We start from the raw sequence: 18,948 nt of genomic DNA on the forward strand, positions 1-18,948 counted from the left end.
CCCAATATAATTGAGATGGCGCTAATGGTCAAAGATGACCTCCTATTGAAGCTATGAATAGACACAAAGTCCGGCTGCCCCGTCAATTACTGGGCATATATGAAAATCGATGCCTCAAGGCCCGTCCCTGTCCTCGTGGACAATCTGAAAATCAACGTGCTCCTTGAGGAACTATCTTGCAGGAGCTGCCGGAACAGGATTACAAATAGATCCATCCGTCCTACTTCATTGAAATTATTCACTACGGTTATCATCTTTCAGTATTTCGTTTTGTTTACATTGCTGCAGAAATAAATGCGTGTAGAATTACAGATCTTCCAACTATCAAGTAAAAGATCTATCACAAACAATTAAGAAACATATTAGATGACGGAGATAGGAATTGATTAATGAAAAATAGTCCTTCACTTTGATGACTGAACATATTTGCTAGAACTGATAGACTTCAAGCCATCATATCATACACTAATATTAGACACGGACAAATTAGAGAACAATCTGATTCGAAGCTTATTATTATTATTACATGTTATTGGCTTTCAAGAATGGTTTATGTAAGGCATGTTGCTCTTTTTCGGTGTGAACTCTGGTATCCGGTTGCCTTTGGTAATTGATTTCATTTCCGAAATTAAGTTTCCATATACCCCACCAAAAAAAAGTTCGATATGCGGCATGCCCTTGAAAATAACATGCCTTTTCTTGGTAATTTTCTGCCGTAGTTTATATCCACACCATATTAACTGATGGAAGATCTAAATACCAAATATTTGGTAGATTATCATCGATAATTTCCCACAAGAGGTTACTTGTGATTATAAAGGTAAGGGTTGTAAATTTTCAGTTATATATGGCTGTCAATGTGTGGTTTCTAATTTCGATATAGATTTCAAGTTAAGTTGATCCATAGAATTTATGCGCATCTTTTCAATGTATTCTAAATAAAACTAAAGTTCGTACTTCATGAGGAATTACAAAATGTTAAAGACATATTCAGTAAGATCCACAACATATTAGCGTTATGTTATAGCGTGTGCTTGTTAATTAACAAAAAGGATCCATTAGAAGCGTAGTTAGATGCAAAGGATTGTGGATACTAATTAAATCCGTATTGTCTACTTAAGCTGAATATTCTGGATTGCCCACAGAGTCACGGGTTCGTTTGGGGCATGGAACAGACTTAGGATCGGAGCTCGATCAAGAGATGGCGTATGCTCCAGATCCGGGACTGGTGCTCGCAGATTAGATGAACAGCTCCATATGCCAAACATCTTTTTTTGGGCTTGTGTTAGTTATAATCATTGTTAATAATGTAAAAACCGGCGTGTTGCACGAAAAAGATTTTTAATTTGTTAATATCAACTAATATTTAAAATGAAATATATTGTGAATTTTATAAGAAAAATATGTTAGGGATCAAGATTGTTTCACTAGAGAATTAAATGATTATTGAAGGATGTTTGTGCTTTTTATCAAGGAATGGGGTCTTGATATCCTAAGCTGGGTAATCACATCCATAGACCGAAATCACACAATGTAAGATAGATATTTTAGGAAAGTAAAACAATTGGAAATATATAATTGAAATTGGAAAATATTTTTTTTTGTTACAAGGGAGGTCATGGGCCTAATACAATAAAATAAAATTTAATAGCTAATAAATAGGCACGAATAGTCCTATTGAATATCGAATATGAAATCTCTTGGTTATCAAGTAATAGCGTGTGCCACTGCATTACACTCTTTTTGATGAAAAATAATTTTTAGTAAGAAAAAAAAGTGTCAATTTTTCAAATATAGAAAAAAATTAATCTTAAATAATTATTTAGAAAAGCAAATAACAGAGAGATTATTATCTAAGGCACTCATTAAAAAAAAAAATTGATTCCTCCCTAATAATTACCACAATTAAAACTTATCTATGGAATCAGATTTTGATTCAATGATGTGATGGGAACTAAATAATTAGTACGAGGTAAATGTTTTGGTAAACTAATTAGATATAATTATCTAAAATAATTAAATTTGGAAAAATACATTTCAATCTATTAAGAAAATTCTCAATTTCGATTCATCAATATGCATGGACATGAATTACAAAATATATAATCAAAAGAGGTTAATAATTTACATTTATTGGCATACTTATTAGATAGCATATATTAAAAATCTGCATATATATATATATATATATAAACTTGACAACAAAGGTTAGAAAGATAAATGTTTAAATAATGTATAGTTAGAAATGTCAATGTCTTAATAAATATTTGTAAGGAAATTACAAATTCTATATTTAATAATGCATCAGATGCAAAACTCTAATAGAATATTGAAAGAAAAAAAATATATCAAAAACTATTTTAATATAATCTGCAATTTTATTTTAAAATAAATAATAATATATATAGGTTAAAAAAGATCAGTCTTAGGATTTAAGTAAATAAGATATAGTCAATTATTTTTAAAAATTTCATCATATCATATATTAGTCAACATGCATAAGTTTTACTCCTATGTGGTCAGTAGGGATAAATATTTATATAATAATAAAGTTAAATTCATATAGAGTTTTTCAAACATATATGTATATATATTAATATGTCATGATTTATAATTATTACATCAAGCTTCCTTTTTCAAATTTTTGACTTATTGAACGTGGGATAGTAACTTTATTAATTGACATAATATTATAATTAGTTGATTATGACCCCCAATATATACATGACCTTCTTTTAACTTTTTTTAATTAAATACATTACAAAGCGTTTATCATACTCACATTTCTCGATGCACATAAATAAAAAGTACAAAAATTGAATTAATTTTTAATATTAATTTAGTCGAATGAAACATATTTTATTTAATCAACCCATGCAAAGCACGGACAAATAACTAGTATATATATTGTCATTTATTTTCTTAATATTTATCACAAGAAAAATTTCAATAGAAGTACAATATTGATAAAGAAACTATATTATGAATAATTACGAATTAAGAGAGTTAAGTTTATAATATACATGATAGGAGGAACTTTTAGGAGAAAAAAATGAAAATAATTTCTGGATTACAACATTAAAAATACTTAAAACTCATCCGTCAAAATGTTAGGAGGCCACATATCCTCCTTTTTTCTTCATAATTTCTACCATTTTCTTTTCTTAGCTTTTAAGGGTATCTATAAAATTTGGTTTTTTTAAAATTTTTTTAATTTTATCCATTCTTTTGATTTATTTGTGCATTCTTCAAAAGAATTTCAAAAATTAGTATGTCTTGGATATGTAGTTGTACAATTAACTAAAACAAAGCACATCCTACAAAGTGGAGTTGAGTATCACATATTATGATACTACACGTATTCTTTTCCTCAAAATGATAATACATGCAACTTTCAATTCTATAAAATTTTTGGAGAATAATAATGAAATGGGTGTTATTTGGGGAGTTGGAATATTTATCCATTATGATATCTCAGTTCTAACAGATCCTTTAATTCTTTGTTTTGTCTTTTCTTTTTCGTTTTAGTAAAAAAATATTTTATATTAGATCCTTTTTTATTTGGAGAAATGCAAGGTCACGCTGGCCTATCAATTTAGGCTAATCCTTGCTCGAACATTGACTTAGTTGTGACCACAAGTGTGTATTTAGTTTCAAAAACATTTTCAACTATACTCAACTTAACTCCACTTATTTTCAATTCAACAATACAATTATTAATTTTCCCTTTTTTCTTCAATTTTTTAATCATTCAATGCAATTTTTAATATTAAATGATCTCAATTATTCATTACTTTTTTCACAATTTAACAACATAATCATTACTTAATTATTACTTTATCTCAACTATTCATTACTTTTTCATACTTTTACTCATAATTCAACAACACAATCATTACAAAATCAATTAAAACCAAAACTCAACTCAATGCAAACCTCACTTAAAATTAGCGAGGACACTTAAGGCGTACATTTATTTTTTAATATTTTATATTTTTTGTAATTTGTTCTTTTAATATACAAAACTTATTTCAATTGCTCCTCAATCTATATCTTCCATTTTAGTTTATTACGTAGCACCATAGAAAATTAAAATTTCAAAATAGTTTTCACCGAAAAAATTTCAACTTAATTAATTTGAAGAAAATATTTTAACAATTCTGTAAAAAATTAAAAATGTTATTTTCCCTAGATCTAACGTAACCATGAATTATTTGTAAGACACTCAAAAAAATTGTCGCTCGAATAATGGTCTTACTCAAGGAAAATATTATATACTAGACAAACTCGGGTATATTCTGCAACATCATTCTTCCGGAATAAATTTTACATATCACACAAACAATTATTCCAAAAAACGATAGAAGTTTATAAATAAACAATTGAAGCCGGAGGACTTCATTGGGAAAAAATTGAAGTAACATTATCACATTGAGAAAGACACCGAAGTTTATCGAAGGAGCAAATAACAGAATGTTTTGATGGACCAGTCCATGAGAAGCCCACGACAGAATTTGATTACCAAATTTGTAATAAATCCATGCGATTAATATAATTATCTATTTCTCTAAATGTCTTTGATATGACCAATTTATTAGATCAAATATAATCAAATAATCGATCGCGAGCACGTTGAATGAATGTACGTCTGCTGTAAAGAAAGGAAAAGTGAAAAGGAATCGAGAATTTAAAAAAAAATGGGGGAAAACAAAAAAGAGGGTCAGGAGGTATCAATGGAGAGAAATGTGGAAGACTGGGGCCCACCACTTTGATTAATGGAAAACGTGGAAATTGAGAACAAAAAGTGGATCAGGACAGGAGGTATCACGGGAGAGAAATGTGGAAGACTGGGGCCCACCACTTTGATTAATAGAAAACGTGAAAATTGAGAAAGTTTGTCTTCTAGTGGTACCGAGTGAAAATGAAAATAAAATTTACATTGCATTCCCGAGCCAAATAAGGTCAACATATGAGAGTATGCGTCACTATATTATATCATTTTTTGATATTATTGTTGGTTTGGTACCATTCAATTTTCAGAAGCATGTGATGCACAGGTCATAAATAGCTCTTTCATACTCCACTAATTCGATATATTTTAGATGAGGAAAAACAAGCAGAAGCTATATAATCTTCAACTATGGATTCAAATAATTTGTCCATTCGCCAAGGACCAACTGTTGTCTATCGAGGATCAAGTTGCTAGAAATGAGCAAATATTTGGTGAGTAGTACTCATTCACTTGGATATGTAATATCCAATCAAAATGTTTAAAAGTGAAAAACTGACTTCACAACGCGTTCATAAATTTCTACTTATAAATATTTTGATCGGTTTTCACTCAATAAAGTCCGCATGAGCTTTAATCTCGCCCCACTGGTGAACCTATAGTACCTGTAGCATGTTGCTGCAACTGGGAGAATAAGGGGTGAAGATAGAGCACCAACTTTGTCCCAAATTTCTATTTTTGGAGGAAAGGGATATCCACACGTTTATATTCGTTGCATACGTTTAATTTCTACGACTGTCAGTGGTGTCATGGCATGCTCTGGAAGTTCCCTATATCATGTTTTTTTTTGTTGGATTGCGGCAAGATGAGTAGGGGCACGGTATTAGAAAATTTGGTAAAATTTGAGGGGGCGTTTGGTTTCAGAGTTAAAGTAATTTTGATTTTGATTTTGATTTTGATTATGGAAAAAGACAAATGAGATGGTATTATAAATTTGACTTGGGAAATGTATGTTTTTGTTGTGTAGTGAGTAGAGTTAAAATCAAAATCATGATTCTAAAATCTGATCATGAAACTAAACGGAGCCTGACATTTTCCTCAACCTCAAAACGAAGAGAGAAGATAAAAATTCAAATACTTTGCATTTGAATCAGACCGGTTCCGGGACGGCCTTAAATTCCCGGAAGAGAACCAATCTAGATCTTGATCTCCAGTAATGATCGTAATCTCACTGTGTGAGCATCACACATCTTCATCGTGGGTTTCTCATGGATTGATCCATTTTAATAATCCATTCATCAGCTGTAGAAAAGTCACATTAACAGAAAATGGAAAGAAGGCAGCATGTATCCTGGTCTTAGAACTCTGCCATTGCATGGTTTGATCTGATTACTTCAAAATTTTCCAATAAGTCCTCCAACTTCGCCAAGATCTCCTACATAGTCCCGGTTATTTACACGCGTTTTCCTTTTGTTGATTTCATCGTTAACATACAAACCTTTTATGTTTTGATCCTTCCATTGATATTCCCGTACCATTATTAGACGTTGGAGACATTGCTCTCTCAATTCAGGGAGATCGAGCGCTAAAATTTATTTCCCCTTTTAACAAGTGTGCTTTTCGAAACTCGAACTTACGTTATCCTCTTTATAGGATTGAAGTCGCTTACCACTTAACCAACACTTTGTTAATAACACCATTAGTTGTTGATGACATGGAAAATCACAAATAGTTTTTAAAATAAGAATAAAATATTTTGAATGTTTCAAAGACTATATCATAATTCAGGAAATGAAAAAATCTACCCAACTTTCCTTGGCCAAGATCAGCCTTATCGGTCTATGATGACAGGAAGATGGATGTTAATTTTACGACATTCGCATTTTAATCATTCAAGTTTTACATTTTATGTTACCATAATTTAATAAATTGGTCTAATTTTAATCTTATTTTCCTCCAATTAAATATTTAATTGTGAGTATAACGATTTATACATACTACATAGATTATTTTGAATATTAATAATATTTATTAGGGACATTAATTATATGCATAGTTAATTATATGTTTATATATGGATTGACTATTTTAGCCCTATTTAATATAACCCTATTTGATGCAAAATGTAATTCATTTTACTGTAAATATATATACATGCAATATATAATCTATTTGTTTTCTCAAACAAATTATGTAATCTTTACTAATATGTAAAGCCCAAAGTTCTCATTTTTCTCCAAAATATTGTTATTACATAAATTTCAATGACGAAGGACTATTACACAAAAGTTACTTTGATAATTAAATAGTAAATAATCATCCACGCTTTAACCCCACTCCCCATTTTAGAAAAGAAAATAAGTTTTATTAGTTGTTGATGACATGGAAAATCACAAATAATTTTTAAAATAAGAATGAAATATATTTTGAATATTTCAAAGATTATATCAGAATTCGGGAAATGAAAAAATCTACCTATCGGTCTATGATGGCAGGTATCTTTCAATTAATAGTGTCAATTAGTGCGCATATTAGATGTTTTATATATATTCAAATAAAGTTGGTTACCCATTTTTAAAATATAAAATTTTACACATTAGTGCGTATATTAGATGTTATTGGCCATTTTATTCTTATAGAGATAATAAAAAGAAAGGGACACATGTGACACAGTACTTAACATGGAACTTCTGTTAGGCTTTAAATTTTTTTTAACTCAATTCGACTCCACTTATTTTCAATTCAACAATATAATTATTATTTTTCCATTTTTTTTCAATTTTTTAACTATTCAATTCAATTTTTAATACTAAATTTTTTGAACTATTCATTACTTTTTTCGCAATTCAACAACATAATCATTACTTTCTCTCAACTATTCATTACTTTTTCTCATAATTCAACAACAAAATCATTACAAACCAATTAAAACTAAAACTCAACTCAACTCTAATATCAAACACAAATATTTTGCTATAATAAGGTCCCATCTCAAGCTGATCATTGTACCATAGCACCAGCTCCAATATCATCTTCTCATTGATTTTCCCATGGCCGAAAACTCACAACCTCCGAACAATGACAACCAACAAGAAATAGAAGAGCTAATCTCTTCACTCCCCAAGGAGAAATGGTGGCGCGGCTCAGGCCTCACCCTATACCAGAACTTCTGGGTCCCATCCGATTTTATTCGAGGAGTCATCACACTCCGGCGCCACTTCATTGGCCGTGATTCCAACATCCTCCTGGCCTCGAAGCCCAAGACGGGTACCACATGGCTCAAGGCCCTGGCCTTCTCTGTCCTCCACCGAGCCCAGTTCCGCCCCTCTGTGGCCAATGCCAACCACCCCTTATGCTCGTCCAATCCCCATGACCTTGTGCCGTTCTTGGAGATCATGCTCAACGGCCAGCCTGCAGGGCATGTCCCCGACATGTCCGGCTTCACTGATCTGCAGCTCTTTGCTACCCATGTGCCATATCACTTCTTGCCAGAATCCATCCACCAGTCCCAGTCCCGGGTAATGTCAGAAAATTAGTTAAAAGTTCTTAATATTTAAGAGAGTAGAACGAAAATGTCGTTTTCACCCAAAGAAGAAAAACAATGAATCTTAACTGATGATATTCAGTTCGTTACACACACAAACACACATATATATTACCCAGGTGATTTACATTTGCCGGAACCCGCTTGACACGGCTCTGTCATCGTGGCACTTCTGGGCCCAGGCCAACCTAGAGGGCGGAGCAGGAGACTGGTCCATGGAGGAGTTCTTCGAAAACTTCTGTAAAGGGTTGGATTTTTACGGCCCGTTTTGGGACCACCTGCTGAGCTACTGGAAGGCAAGCTGCGAGAGGCCTGAGAGGGTTTTGTTCTTGAAGTACGAGGACTTGAAGGAAGACACTGCCAGGAACCTGAAGAGGATCGCGGAGTTCATGGGGGTTCCATTTTCGAAGGAGGAAGAGCTGGACGGCGTCGTTGATCAGATAGTGGAGATGTGCAGTCTGAGCAACTTGAAGGAGTTAGATGTCAACAAGACTGGTGACATTTTTGGCTATGAGAACAAGACCTTTTTCAGGAAAGGCGAGGTCGGGGATTGGGCTAACTATTTGAGTCCTTCCATGGTGGAACGGCTCGAGAACATCATGAAAGAGAAATTCAGCCCGTTTGGATTATATTTCACACTAAAGAAGACCTCCTAAATTTCGCAATTTTTCATTTTCATTTGTCAGAGTGGATGGCAGCAGCTTCACGCTCGTTTCTTTTTACTAGTTATTATGGTGGCATTTGAAATTTAGGTTTGATTTAACTTGACTTTGATTATGATTTTACGGAGTATTTGGTCAAACTTGCGGGCCCACATTCATTTGAGAATATTGTCATTATGAAGTTGTATTAAAATGGAGTGGTGTAAATATTTATGGGTGAGGCCCATTATTTTGACTTTGATGAGTGTAATTTGTTTTGTTATGGGTAGAGTTAAAATCAAAATCACGATTCTAAAATTAAACCCAAATTTCAAACGGGGCTTATATGTTCTAATAGATCGAGTATAAATAATAAATGTGATACTTCGAGACTCAAACAAAATTATAAGGTTTGAGGAAAATATTAGCGATGAAAAGTATATGAATTATGTAGTTCGACAATAGTTGATATATATTTTAAAAATACAAAAAAAGAATGCAATAAAATACATTACCTTCACGTATAAAATATATGTGTGATTGTATATAGTAAGATATCTATATTATAAATAAAAATACAAGGAGTTTCTTTAATTTTCATCATTCCAAAAATATCTATGTACTCTCGTGACTTTTCATTGCACCATTTTAGATTCGTTATTGGTCGCATACTTTCATAATACTTATATTCCACTTTTTTCTCTTTTCATTAATTTTTGACATTTTTTTCCTACCACATCTATTTCAATCGAGTTAGTCTCTATTGCATGTACATTTGTCCTATTTTTTCATATCAATTTATAATTTCAAAATTCTGTCGTATTATATGTTCGTTACGTAGGGATTTCACGGTCTTTGTTTCATGGACCCTTTTACGCTTTAAATAGCAAAAAATAAAAGTATGAGATTTTTCTCCAACTATTCTTCTTATTTTTACCCTTACTTAAATAATGATAGTACACATTTTCTCCTTTACATAATTAACAAAACTAAATTAATTCTTGAAAGCATTGCACCTTTTGTTAAATGTTCCTACATTCAAATAATACAAGGGAAACAACTTTTCAAACAATATTTCAAGAGATTCTTGCATCCCCTAGGGCTAAATGAAATTCATACATCACTTAATTTTTTTATTAGAAAATTATATCTTCTTTAGTATAATATAAAACTATAAAGATCCGATCGGAAGAATAAAAGAGAAAGTTATAATTTAATAAAAAGATAAATTTGATAGTTAAATTAGTACAAATAAATTTAATCACTAAATATTATCTCATATTTGGTTAAATAGTTTTCTGATGAAATGATGTAATTGCTAAAGAGATGTGACTACTCAAAGATGCGTATTTGTTTCTACAATATATACCTTTTAGTTTTCAAATAGACATAAAAAAATTATTTGAACTCCCTTCTCCCTTTAAATATTTTTTCTTTGATAGTTTCATTATGAAGTCTCAAAAGATTCTCGATGTTGTTGTTCGAAAATCTCAATGCTTTTGTTCTTATATTTCAAAAGGTACGTCATCTCTTATAAAATATCATTCGCTTATAGATAATATTTATGTACAGTTCTCGAGTAATTCTTTATATGTTTGTTCTTCATAGATTTTACTTTTCTTAGGATATCATAGGTTTCTGTCTCTGTTTGGAGATATTATTTTGATTGTTTCTTAGCTTTTCTTTTCCTAATTTTTCTTTGTACTCTTGCTCATATTTTCATAGAAAGTAGAAAATTGAGCGATAGGGGCGTTTGGCTAACAAACACCACCCGCCAACCACCTCGCTAGGGGTGATGGTGCTCTTCGATGAACCACCACCTACCTGGTCTGCTTTTCTCTTTCGTTTTTCAAATCCCATAAGTTTGCTTTTTATGTTATATATACAATTGTTCTTAATTTTTTTAGAATTTATAGATTTTAGGTTTAACTTTTGAAACAAAAAATTCAAAATATTGGAAATGCTTTATTAAAATATTAACAAATATTATGTCCCATTTATACAAAAATAAAGGTTTTGGTTTGATGGAAAAAATATTTCAAATATTTTTATCTTTTTTGGTACTTATTCCAAATAAAAATTGAGAAGAAATTAAATTATATGTGATATATAGATAAAAGAAGATTATTAATAACTATTCATTACTTTCGAGGTAATTTTTTTTATAAAGAATTAGAATTATAAGTAATTAGACAATCATTTTTTAATAATTTTCTTTTCTCTCATTTTCCTTTAACAATATTCACTCTTTTTTTTCTTGAGTAGCATGATTTTAATCCTGCATTCGGCTAAAGATTTTTATATTAATTAATTATTGCTCACGTTTTATTTTTGTGTATTTTAAAATTTATTATATGTATAATACAACAAGAACATTAACTTACTAATGTACTTAAAATGAATATTTATTACAGATTTTTCGATTAAACATTAGAATTGAAAATCTTTTTCTTCCTTTGTTTCAATTAACTACTTCAAAATTCAAACAAATATATAATAGTTTGGGAATGTGAAATATTAAAAAATGATACCTTGACTTCTTGTATTAACCTTAAATTTTAAAGGAAAATTGACTTAATTCTGGGAAAAAAATTGAATTAATTATTGATATTAAATTATGTTATATCTAAATAAAAATTAACAATATACATTAATGATACTACGTAGTTCATATTTATTGATTTGGTATCTTTAAAGCAACTAATAAGATTATTAATGATGTTATACAACTAATTATATATTTTGGAAGAAATTTAATTTTTTTATATATATTTTCTTGCATTTTATAATCATCGCATCTTACCACCTAATCGAGAAACCTTTTACGTGCAACGCACATGTAGATTCATTAGTATATATAAATATTCGGGGTCAATAATTGACTACTGCCTTTCATTACTGCCAAGGACAGGGGGAAAAAAAATCACATCTGCAGCTTTTCGGTATGAATCAAATACTGTATTATTGGTCATCACAGAAAGTTTGGATTGAGATGTATTAAGCTATTTGCTTGTCGGCATTAGAAAGCAAATTCTATCACAGATGTGGAGTTTAAATTTTGGACTTGTACTCGAAAATATGGGCAATATATGACAGAGGCTTTGTTTTCTGTAGGACTTGATCCAGCAGTTAGCGGCCGGTCGCACCTCGGAAAAAAAAAAGTCATGTTTACTATCCTTGAAATTTCAAAGAACTTGGGAATCGATCAGAAAATCTTCAATTTCCACTCGCATATGCTTTATTCAACTTCTTGGTCATTATCATATTGTTAGAAATCAGTTGTATGATCCCTATCAGTTGTGCTATTTGGAATAAATGAAGTAGGAGGATTTGGAGCTCAGAACTAAAGGTAATTCATTGACGGACTTACATCAAAGAAACGAGAGGTGTAAAGAAGAAGAAAGTTGTGTACATATCGTCCTTTTCTACTCAAGACTCGGAAAGGATAATATTGCGCCCTCAATGTTGATTTGCCAGTGTAGCTCCTGCTTATCAGCATCGAATTGCACGTGAAGAGCCTCGGTCCTGGGGTTCGTCACAGGGACCCCGCTAGAGTTTTTCGAGAAAGTAATCCCTTTCTGCAAGACGATCCCTCCAAATGCACATTGACTGGAAGGTCGATTACAAGCATCAGGAACTCCTTGGAAGTGTTGATATCGGCCTTCTCCTCGTACTCGACGAGGCAGCCATACTGTGTCCATACAAGAAGCTCGAGTATGGTTTCTTCTTTAACGTACTTTTCAGTTGTCCCATCTTTGGAATTTTGAATTAGATCACACTGCTTGAAGCCCTTCGAAACCTAACAAAGTATGGATAAAGAGAACCTTTGCAAATGTTTTGAGCGGAATATCTGATGGAATAGCTTGCATATACTGAAAGGCATAGGGAAAGGCCTCACAAGCTCTCACCGAACATTATATAAAGGACCTTAAACTCTGCTTTTTGGCAAATACAAGCGGGCATCGAACATACTGCTTGGAGCATTTGCAAAGGTTTTCTCTTTCTCCAAAACCTTTCAGGTAACCAAGGGAGGCATCAGTCGGTGTTGTATTCAAATTTCCAGAGATGGAGACAACTTCATACTGAGGCTTATTGTGGGCACACAGTATGACTGGCTTGTTGCATACAAGGCAAGAGATAACACCAACACTTCCAAGGAAGTCCCAGTGATTGTAGTCTACCATCGGGTTGATGTGCATTCCATTAAACCTCTCCTCCTCGGGCAGTTTACTTTCTCGAGGCCTGCCAGAAAGGTGCCAATCACTTAATGAAGACCACCTGCAAGGGTACTGAGGCTATTACTTACAAATCTAAGAAAGAAAATGCTCCAAGTAGCAAGCAGAAAGAGGGGCAGCTCAATGCCCATAAGCGGGACGACCTACTGGTGAATCAATGTTGATGCCACGGTGATGGAACATTTTCAATTTTGAAGACATGAGCAGGAAAGGATATATGCAAGAAAGCTTTGTCCTCGGTTCCTCCACGCAGCTCACTTCTTTGAAGTAATTCCTTTAATAAAGTCTGTCGAATAATACATTCAAATTCACTAGAAGTTTCCAACTTCATTTTCATTAAGCTCTTCCTACTTCGTTTATTTCAAATAGCAAGGGAAAAAATATGGACAGGATACAAAACCTCATAATTTAGATATGGAGAAAGGTAAAGTAGATAACATAAATTTAAATGAACCTCAACTTTTCTGGCATATAGATGGACAAATACAAGCCATTGAGCTCTTGTTACAATCGAACAATTTGAGTTGAGTATGAAATGAAAGCTAGTTAAATACATGCTGTCGGATTTCAGAAGGAGCCAATGTATACAATGGTGCTCATTGATATTCGAGTTCACTTCGTATAGTTTCAAATCACATATATGGCTTTTTCGGTCTTGCTGCATCTTATATGTATTTACTTCACACTCTACTGGGACGCGCAGAGTACCAAATTTGGCAGGGAAAGCAAAACTAACTGCATATCAATAATCACTAGAGAGCATATTTATGGTCCTTAACCTAATGATTTCTTTTTTCTAGTTTAGTCCCCAACCTTTTTTTGAGTTAAATTCCCTCCTTTTTTGAGTTAAAATCACTCCCGATCTCACTAACTTTTCTATATTTTGATCCTTCCACTACTTTGCTCCAAATGCAGTTATTTCCTAGTTGTTTGGTTAAGTATTTAATTTCATCTTTTTTGTTCTTTCAGGGTCAGTTTCGTCCTTTACGTTACAAATACAATAATCATATTATTTGGTCCTTTCAACAATCGAATTGTTAAATATTGTTGACGTGGCAGACGATTTCATGCCGACATGTATAAATATGCTAACGTGGCAATAAAAATTCTTTTATTTTTTTATTTCAAATCCAGAAAATAATTCTGCAAATTATAAGAAAAAAAATCTAAATTAGTGGGGAAGACGAGTGGACGGTGGCAGTGGTGGCTCTCCGTCCCGTCCACGACCTCCACCTCTGAGACTGCCACCCTCTCTCCTCTTCCCATTTTTTCTTTCACATTTAATACTCAGAATTTTTTTTTGAAATTAAAATTAAAACAGTCTAGAATTGCCACCTAAGCATAATTGTACGTTTGATTGGGATGAATACGGTTGCCACGTCAATGAAATTTAACAGTTTGATAATCGGAAGGACCAAATATTATGATTATTTGTAACGTAAAGGACAAAACTGAACCAAAAAAACAAATATCCCAGAATTGAATATTCAACCAAACCTAAAGGAGCAAAAGCGTATATTTCTTAAAATTTTAAAATTTTCAATTTCCCCAGGTATCCTCAGGATTTGCGTTAGTAGTGGAGAATTAGATAGCAATCTATAACCTGCACCACGAGCTTCTGAAAATCGAACTAAAATGTTCATATGCTTATTTTCTCCGGTAAAACAAAATTTTCATTCTTTATTGCTATTAGTTTATGGAATTCCAATTAGTAACTTACCGGGTAAGCATGGATCGGTGCCGATGTACATAATCCGAAAATGCATCTTTCTAACTGAAAGGGGTATTAATTTCACGAAACGAAAATCAAACAAGCTAAGTTACCTCTTACAAGACACATACCATTTCAGTACATACCCAAAAGAACAAATTAAAAGAAGACATACCATATTATGCACTCAATTAACAGTATATAAAGGACCTTTTGCTCTATCTTCCAGCAATCAGAATCAACCCATCAAACATTCTGCTCAAAGCCCTTGAATAAGTTTCTCTCACCAAATCTATTCAGCTTATTGAAGAGAAGACAAGCCGTGCTTAACGCCTTGATCCACCGGACATGATGGAGGGAAGTCAGGTGAAATTAGACCACATCCTATTGAAACTTCAGGTTTCGACACAATCGGACTGGCCGGTAGCATATGTAGCACAAGTCGATAATGATACCTCGGGGGATGTACCCGTGGCTGTGCTCAAACTTCAAGTCACTGTGGATCCCGAGAGAGCAGCGCAACAGAACGATTCTGGTACTGATGAAGAGGTCTCCTCGGTGAGTTCCCAGTGTTCAGCACCAACACAGAGGCCTTTTACTTGCAAATATTGCAAGAAAAATTTCTCCAGCTTCCTAGCATTGGCTGGGCATGTGATTTCCCACAAACAGGAACGAGCACTTGGTGGTTGTCATCGTGGTCGTGGTCGTGGTCGCAGTCGTGTTCGTAGTCGTTGTCGTCATTAAGGCATTGTTTCTCTCATGTAATTCCTTCAATAAAAACCAGTCCAATAATTTCATTAATCTTCTATGAAATTTTTAACGAGTCACCCTTCAGAATTTCCTTTCGTATTACGTACAAGTAACAGAAAAAAGAAATAGACAAGAAGCAAGGTAAAATAAACCTCAATTCAATACCCTGCAGCTTTTGGATTGATGGACAAATTCCAGCCATCGTGCGCTTATATGACTGAAGAAATTAGAGGACCATCCGCACTTGAATCTAATTATAATATAAAATTCAGCATCAACGGTGTGCGAATATATGGCATATTGCTCTTTTGGTAATCGAGTTGATGGCTGTGAGTTTGATTGCCTGTGAATATGCTTTATATGGCTCTGCTGCATTCGATATCCACGCCATATATAGACTAATGGATGTCTATATATGATTTTTTTTTTGTTTAATATAATTTTCCGAATATCCGACTTCGTTTCATTTTCTATGTTATAAGATAATTGTGATTTTCCATATCATTTTCTATGGTAAGGATGAAAATGACCTAAACAGAAGTTCTGATTGGTTTGGGCCCTTTGGGCCATGATTATGCTTTTCCCTAAGCACTAGAATTAGCGTAAGTTTGTACAACCGTTGAGCGATTTGTAAGCATTAGTATTAGCAATTGTCGATAACCACTGGTGTATAGATGGACAAATTCAAGCCGCCAAGCGCTTATTAGAGTCTTACAATTTGAGTTGAGCATGAGATGGAAAACTGGTTATATATAAATGTTTTCGGGTTTTAAAGGGGGCCTATGTATGTCATATTGCTCTTGGCAATCGAGTTTACTGTCAAAAGTATATGAGGTCACTGATGAAATCAGATTACGGTGTCTTATATCGACTTCATGCACTAATGGGACGTTTGTAGTACCAAACTTTGCATGGCAACCGTTGAGAGTTGATATCCCATACATGTGATTATAAGAGATTAAGTAGCACAACTTATCAACTCGAGTTTTTGGATTTGAAATGGCTATCTAGAGACAGTACAATAGATAGTCCATAACCTACTATTTTTTTTTTAAAGTTTAGCCCCCGACCTTTTTTTTTGAGATAGAATCTTTCTCACCTCACTAACTTTTTTTCTATTTTGGTCCTTCCACTAATCTGCTCTTATAACAAAGTGACGTCTTGTAAGATAAAAATATGCAGCAAATTGTCACTGTAACTGACATCTTATTCAAAGGCAAGTGTTCCATAATCTATTAAATAAGATAATCCTTCTTTATTATAGTCCTGAAACTTTTTTGATGATTTAGAATCATCCTTAGCTTTGATCTTATTCAAAGGTAATGTTTCCTTGCTTTTCTAATTGAGTCCCCGCTGCCTTATGGACCTGTTGCTATTTACGAATATCAATATCCGCCTCTCGTAGGAGGGCAGCTTATCCTTGAGACCCGGATGGATTTCACTCTTCGGAATTTGCAGGATATTGATATGGTACTCCAAAATTTCTTGAAGGGTTCTCATCTTTTCGAGCACCTCAGGGGTCAGCTGTTGGGGAAGAGAATCATCCTGCCAGGATGAGCATAAAGATAGCAGACAATAAACATCACAAACAAAAAACGCAGCCGAGTATCCTAAATAATTCCTAGTGAAAACTATGTAGGCTTAATGTTCTTGTACGCGAAGTATTAACCCAGAGTCTGTACGTACCTGCTGCTGCTGCAGCTTCCTGGCGATTTTGTGGTACATTTCGTTTAAGTCTTGCAAATACAATTCCTTCAAGGATATTATCTGCCGCAAGAAGAATTAGAACATAATCAATGGCCGACAATTACCTCAAGCACTTATTGAGATATGTTGTCCTACACGGAAAAATTGAGAAAAAAACTATAAGCTTATATGAGGTTTGGTTTTAGCAACCTTTCAGCTTATACTTTTGGATTGCAGATGAACTCAAGTCCGCATAGGCCCAAATGGAAATTTTACAGCACCTAGGACAACTATCACCATTGCATTTATCGTAATGATCGAGCCAGCACATATTAGATACTATGCTCAAAGCTAAATAACTTTTTTCCAATAAAAATTCACACCAGAGACCAGAGAAAATTGCTAATTGAAACATTTACTACTTCGTTTCTTAAGTCCCGAAGTCCTTTCATGTTCAGGCACACGATTCACACTGTAGTGTACCTTCTGATAAATCTCCTCTTGCCAGTCAGTTCCAATATTGATTTCGCCTGCCTGAGCAGTTGAATCAAGAAGCACTACAAAAAGAAAAAAAGATCGAATATATTTTCATAATTACTAAAGCAAAAGCCAGTCGTAGCGTCAAACAAGAAGCAGCCAGGTCTCTAAGTAATGCCTGGATCAGCAGGCTTACTGCTATCGGCAGTAGAACTGGATGACACGGAATTGGCTACCGAATTTTGAGATTCTGTCTCCATGTCCTGCATCTCCATAGATTGTGACTACTGAAAGAGAAGATAATGCGAGTTAATCGATAACTGATAAAAATATCTACCAATATATATATATATATATATAGATATATACTTTTTCCCTAATGAAAGGCCCTGGTTGTTGCCGCAGACTGTAAAGTAATTAAGCTTTAACCAACGTGCTTTGGTTGAGATGGTTCGGCGCCTCTTTTCCTGAAGCAAGTTCTCAGACTTGAGTATTTTATATGGAAAATATCCATGATTGGGATGGTGGGCCGACTTGGCTCAATCTGGAATAATTGGAATCGATTGGTTTTAGGATGCTGCACGCCGAAAAAAGTAATTAAGCCTCAGATATGCAATAATAAATGCATATCTGTGATTTGCTACCTTTTGGATTCTGTATGTGCATCTTTTGGAATTGACGCCTTTAGTTTTACAAATAACAAAAAGGAAAATCAATTAAATTGATAAGATGCAAAAGCAACATAAAATAAATTTCAATTTGATTTTGATTTTGATTACTGTATATCAACGTAACAAAAAGGAAAATCATTCAAATAAATTGCAATAATATGTCAACGTTTTTTTTTATATTTTAGCCCCTAACTTCTTTTGGTTATAAAACCGTCTTTGGACTTACAAAAATTTTCAATTTTGGTCCTTCCATTATATTGTCCTTAACGCAGTTACCCTTTATTGTGTGGCACCTTAGAAATAAATTTTCCTGAAACTTTAAAGGCAAATATTTCAGACATTCAATTAAAAAAAAATTGAGAAACTACTCTTTGGAATATCATATTTTTTCTATTAAAAAAAGAAAAGTATCAAATATTTAGAATTTACCGAATAGCACCATAACGATAATAAACAATTGTAATCTCGAAGCTATTTGTGAAGTAGAATAAAAGTTAGAGGTCA

The 18,948-nt window shown here is 33.1% G+C and overlaps 2 protein-coding genes and 1 long non-coding RNA gene across 4 annotated transcripts; 1 reads left to right on the forward strand and 2 right to left on the reverse strand.

Moving 5' to 3' along the window:
- The first annotated feature begins 7,715 nt into the window (after positions 1-7,715).
- On the forward strand, positions 7,716-9,206 carry LOC116186949 (cytosolic sulfotransferase 15-like). Of its 2 annotated transcripts, none has more exons than XM_031515507.1 (2): positions 7,716-8,247; positions 8,456-9,206. In XM_031515507.1, exons 1-2 carry the CDS (start codon positions 7,780-7,782, stop codon positions 8,927-8,929), a joined length of 942 nt encoding a protein of 313 aa, XP_031371367.1. In that variant the 5' UTR covers positions 7,716-7,779; the 3' UTR covers positions 8,930-9,206. The 2 variants fall into 2 exon arrangements, with proteins under 2 accessions (XP_031371367.1, XP_031371366.1); XM_031515506.1 differs by having other exon boundaries at positions 7,720-8,247; positions 8,393-9,206.
- A 7,490-nt stretch (positions 9,207-16,696) lies between these two features.
- LOC116189665 (mediator of RNA polymerase II transcription subunit 15a-like) lies at positions 16,697-17,373 on the reverse strand. Its single transcript, XM_031519428.1, has 2 exons — positions 17,297-17,373; positions 16,697-17,155 (listed from the first exon to the last, which is right to left on the reverse strand). The coding sequence occupies exons 1-2, from the start codon at positions 17,333-17,335 to the stop codon at positions 16,949-16,951; spliced, it is 246 nt and encodes an 81-aa protein (XP_031375288.1). The 5' UTR covers positions 17,336-17,373; the 3' UTR covers positions 16,697-16,948.
- A 410-nt stretch (positions 17,374-17,783) lies between these two features.
- On the reverse strand, positions 17,784-18,228 carry LOC116187395. The gene is made up of 3 exons (XR_004152041.1): positions 18,143-18,228; positions 17,970-18,060; positions 17,784-17,853 (listed from the first exon to the last, which is right to left on the reverse strand). It is a non-coding gene; the product is annotated as an uncharacterized LOC116187395 (long non-coding RNA).
- Between the last annotated feature and the right edge of the window lie 720 nt (positions 18,229-18,948).

This window comes from Punica granatum, chromosome 8, assembly GCF_007655135.1.
Source record: "Punica granatum isolate Tunisia-2019 chromosome 8, ASM765513v2, whole genome shotgun sequence".
Classification (NCBI taxonomy): Eukaryota; Viridiplantae; Streptophyta; class Magnoliopsida; order Myrtales; family Lythraceae; genus Punica; species Punica granatum.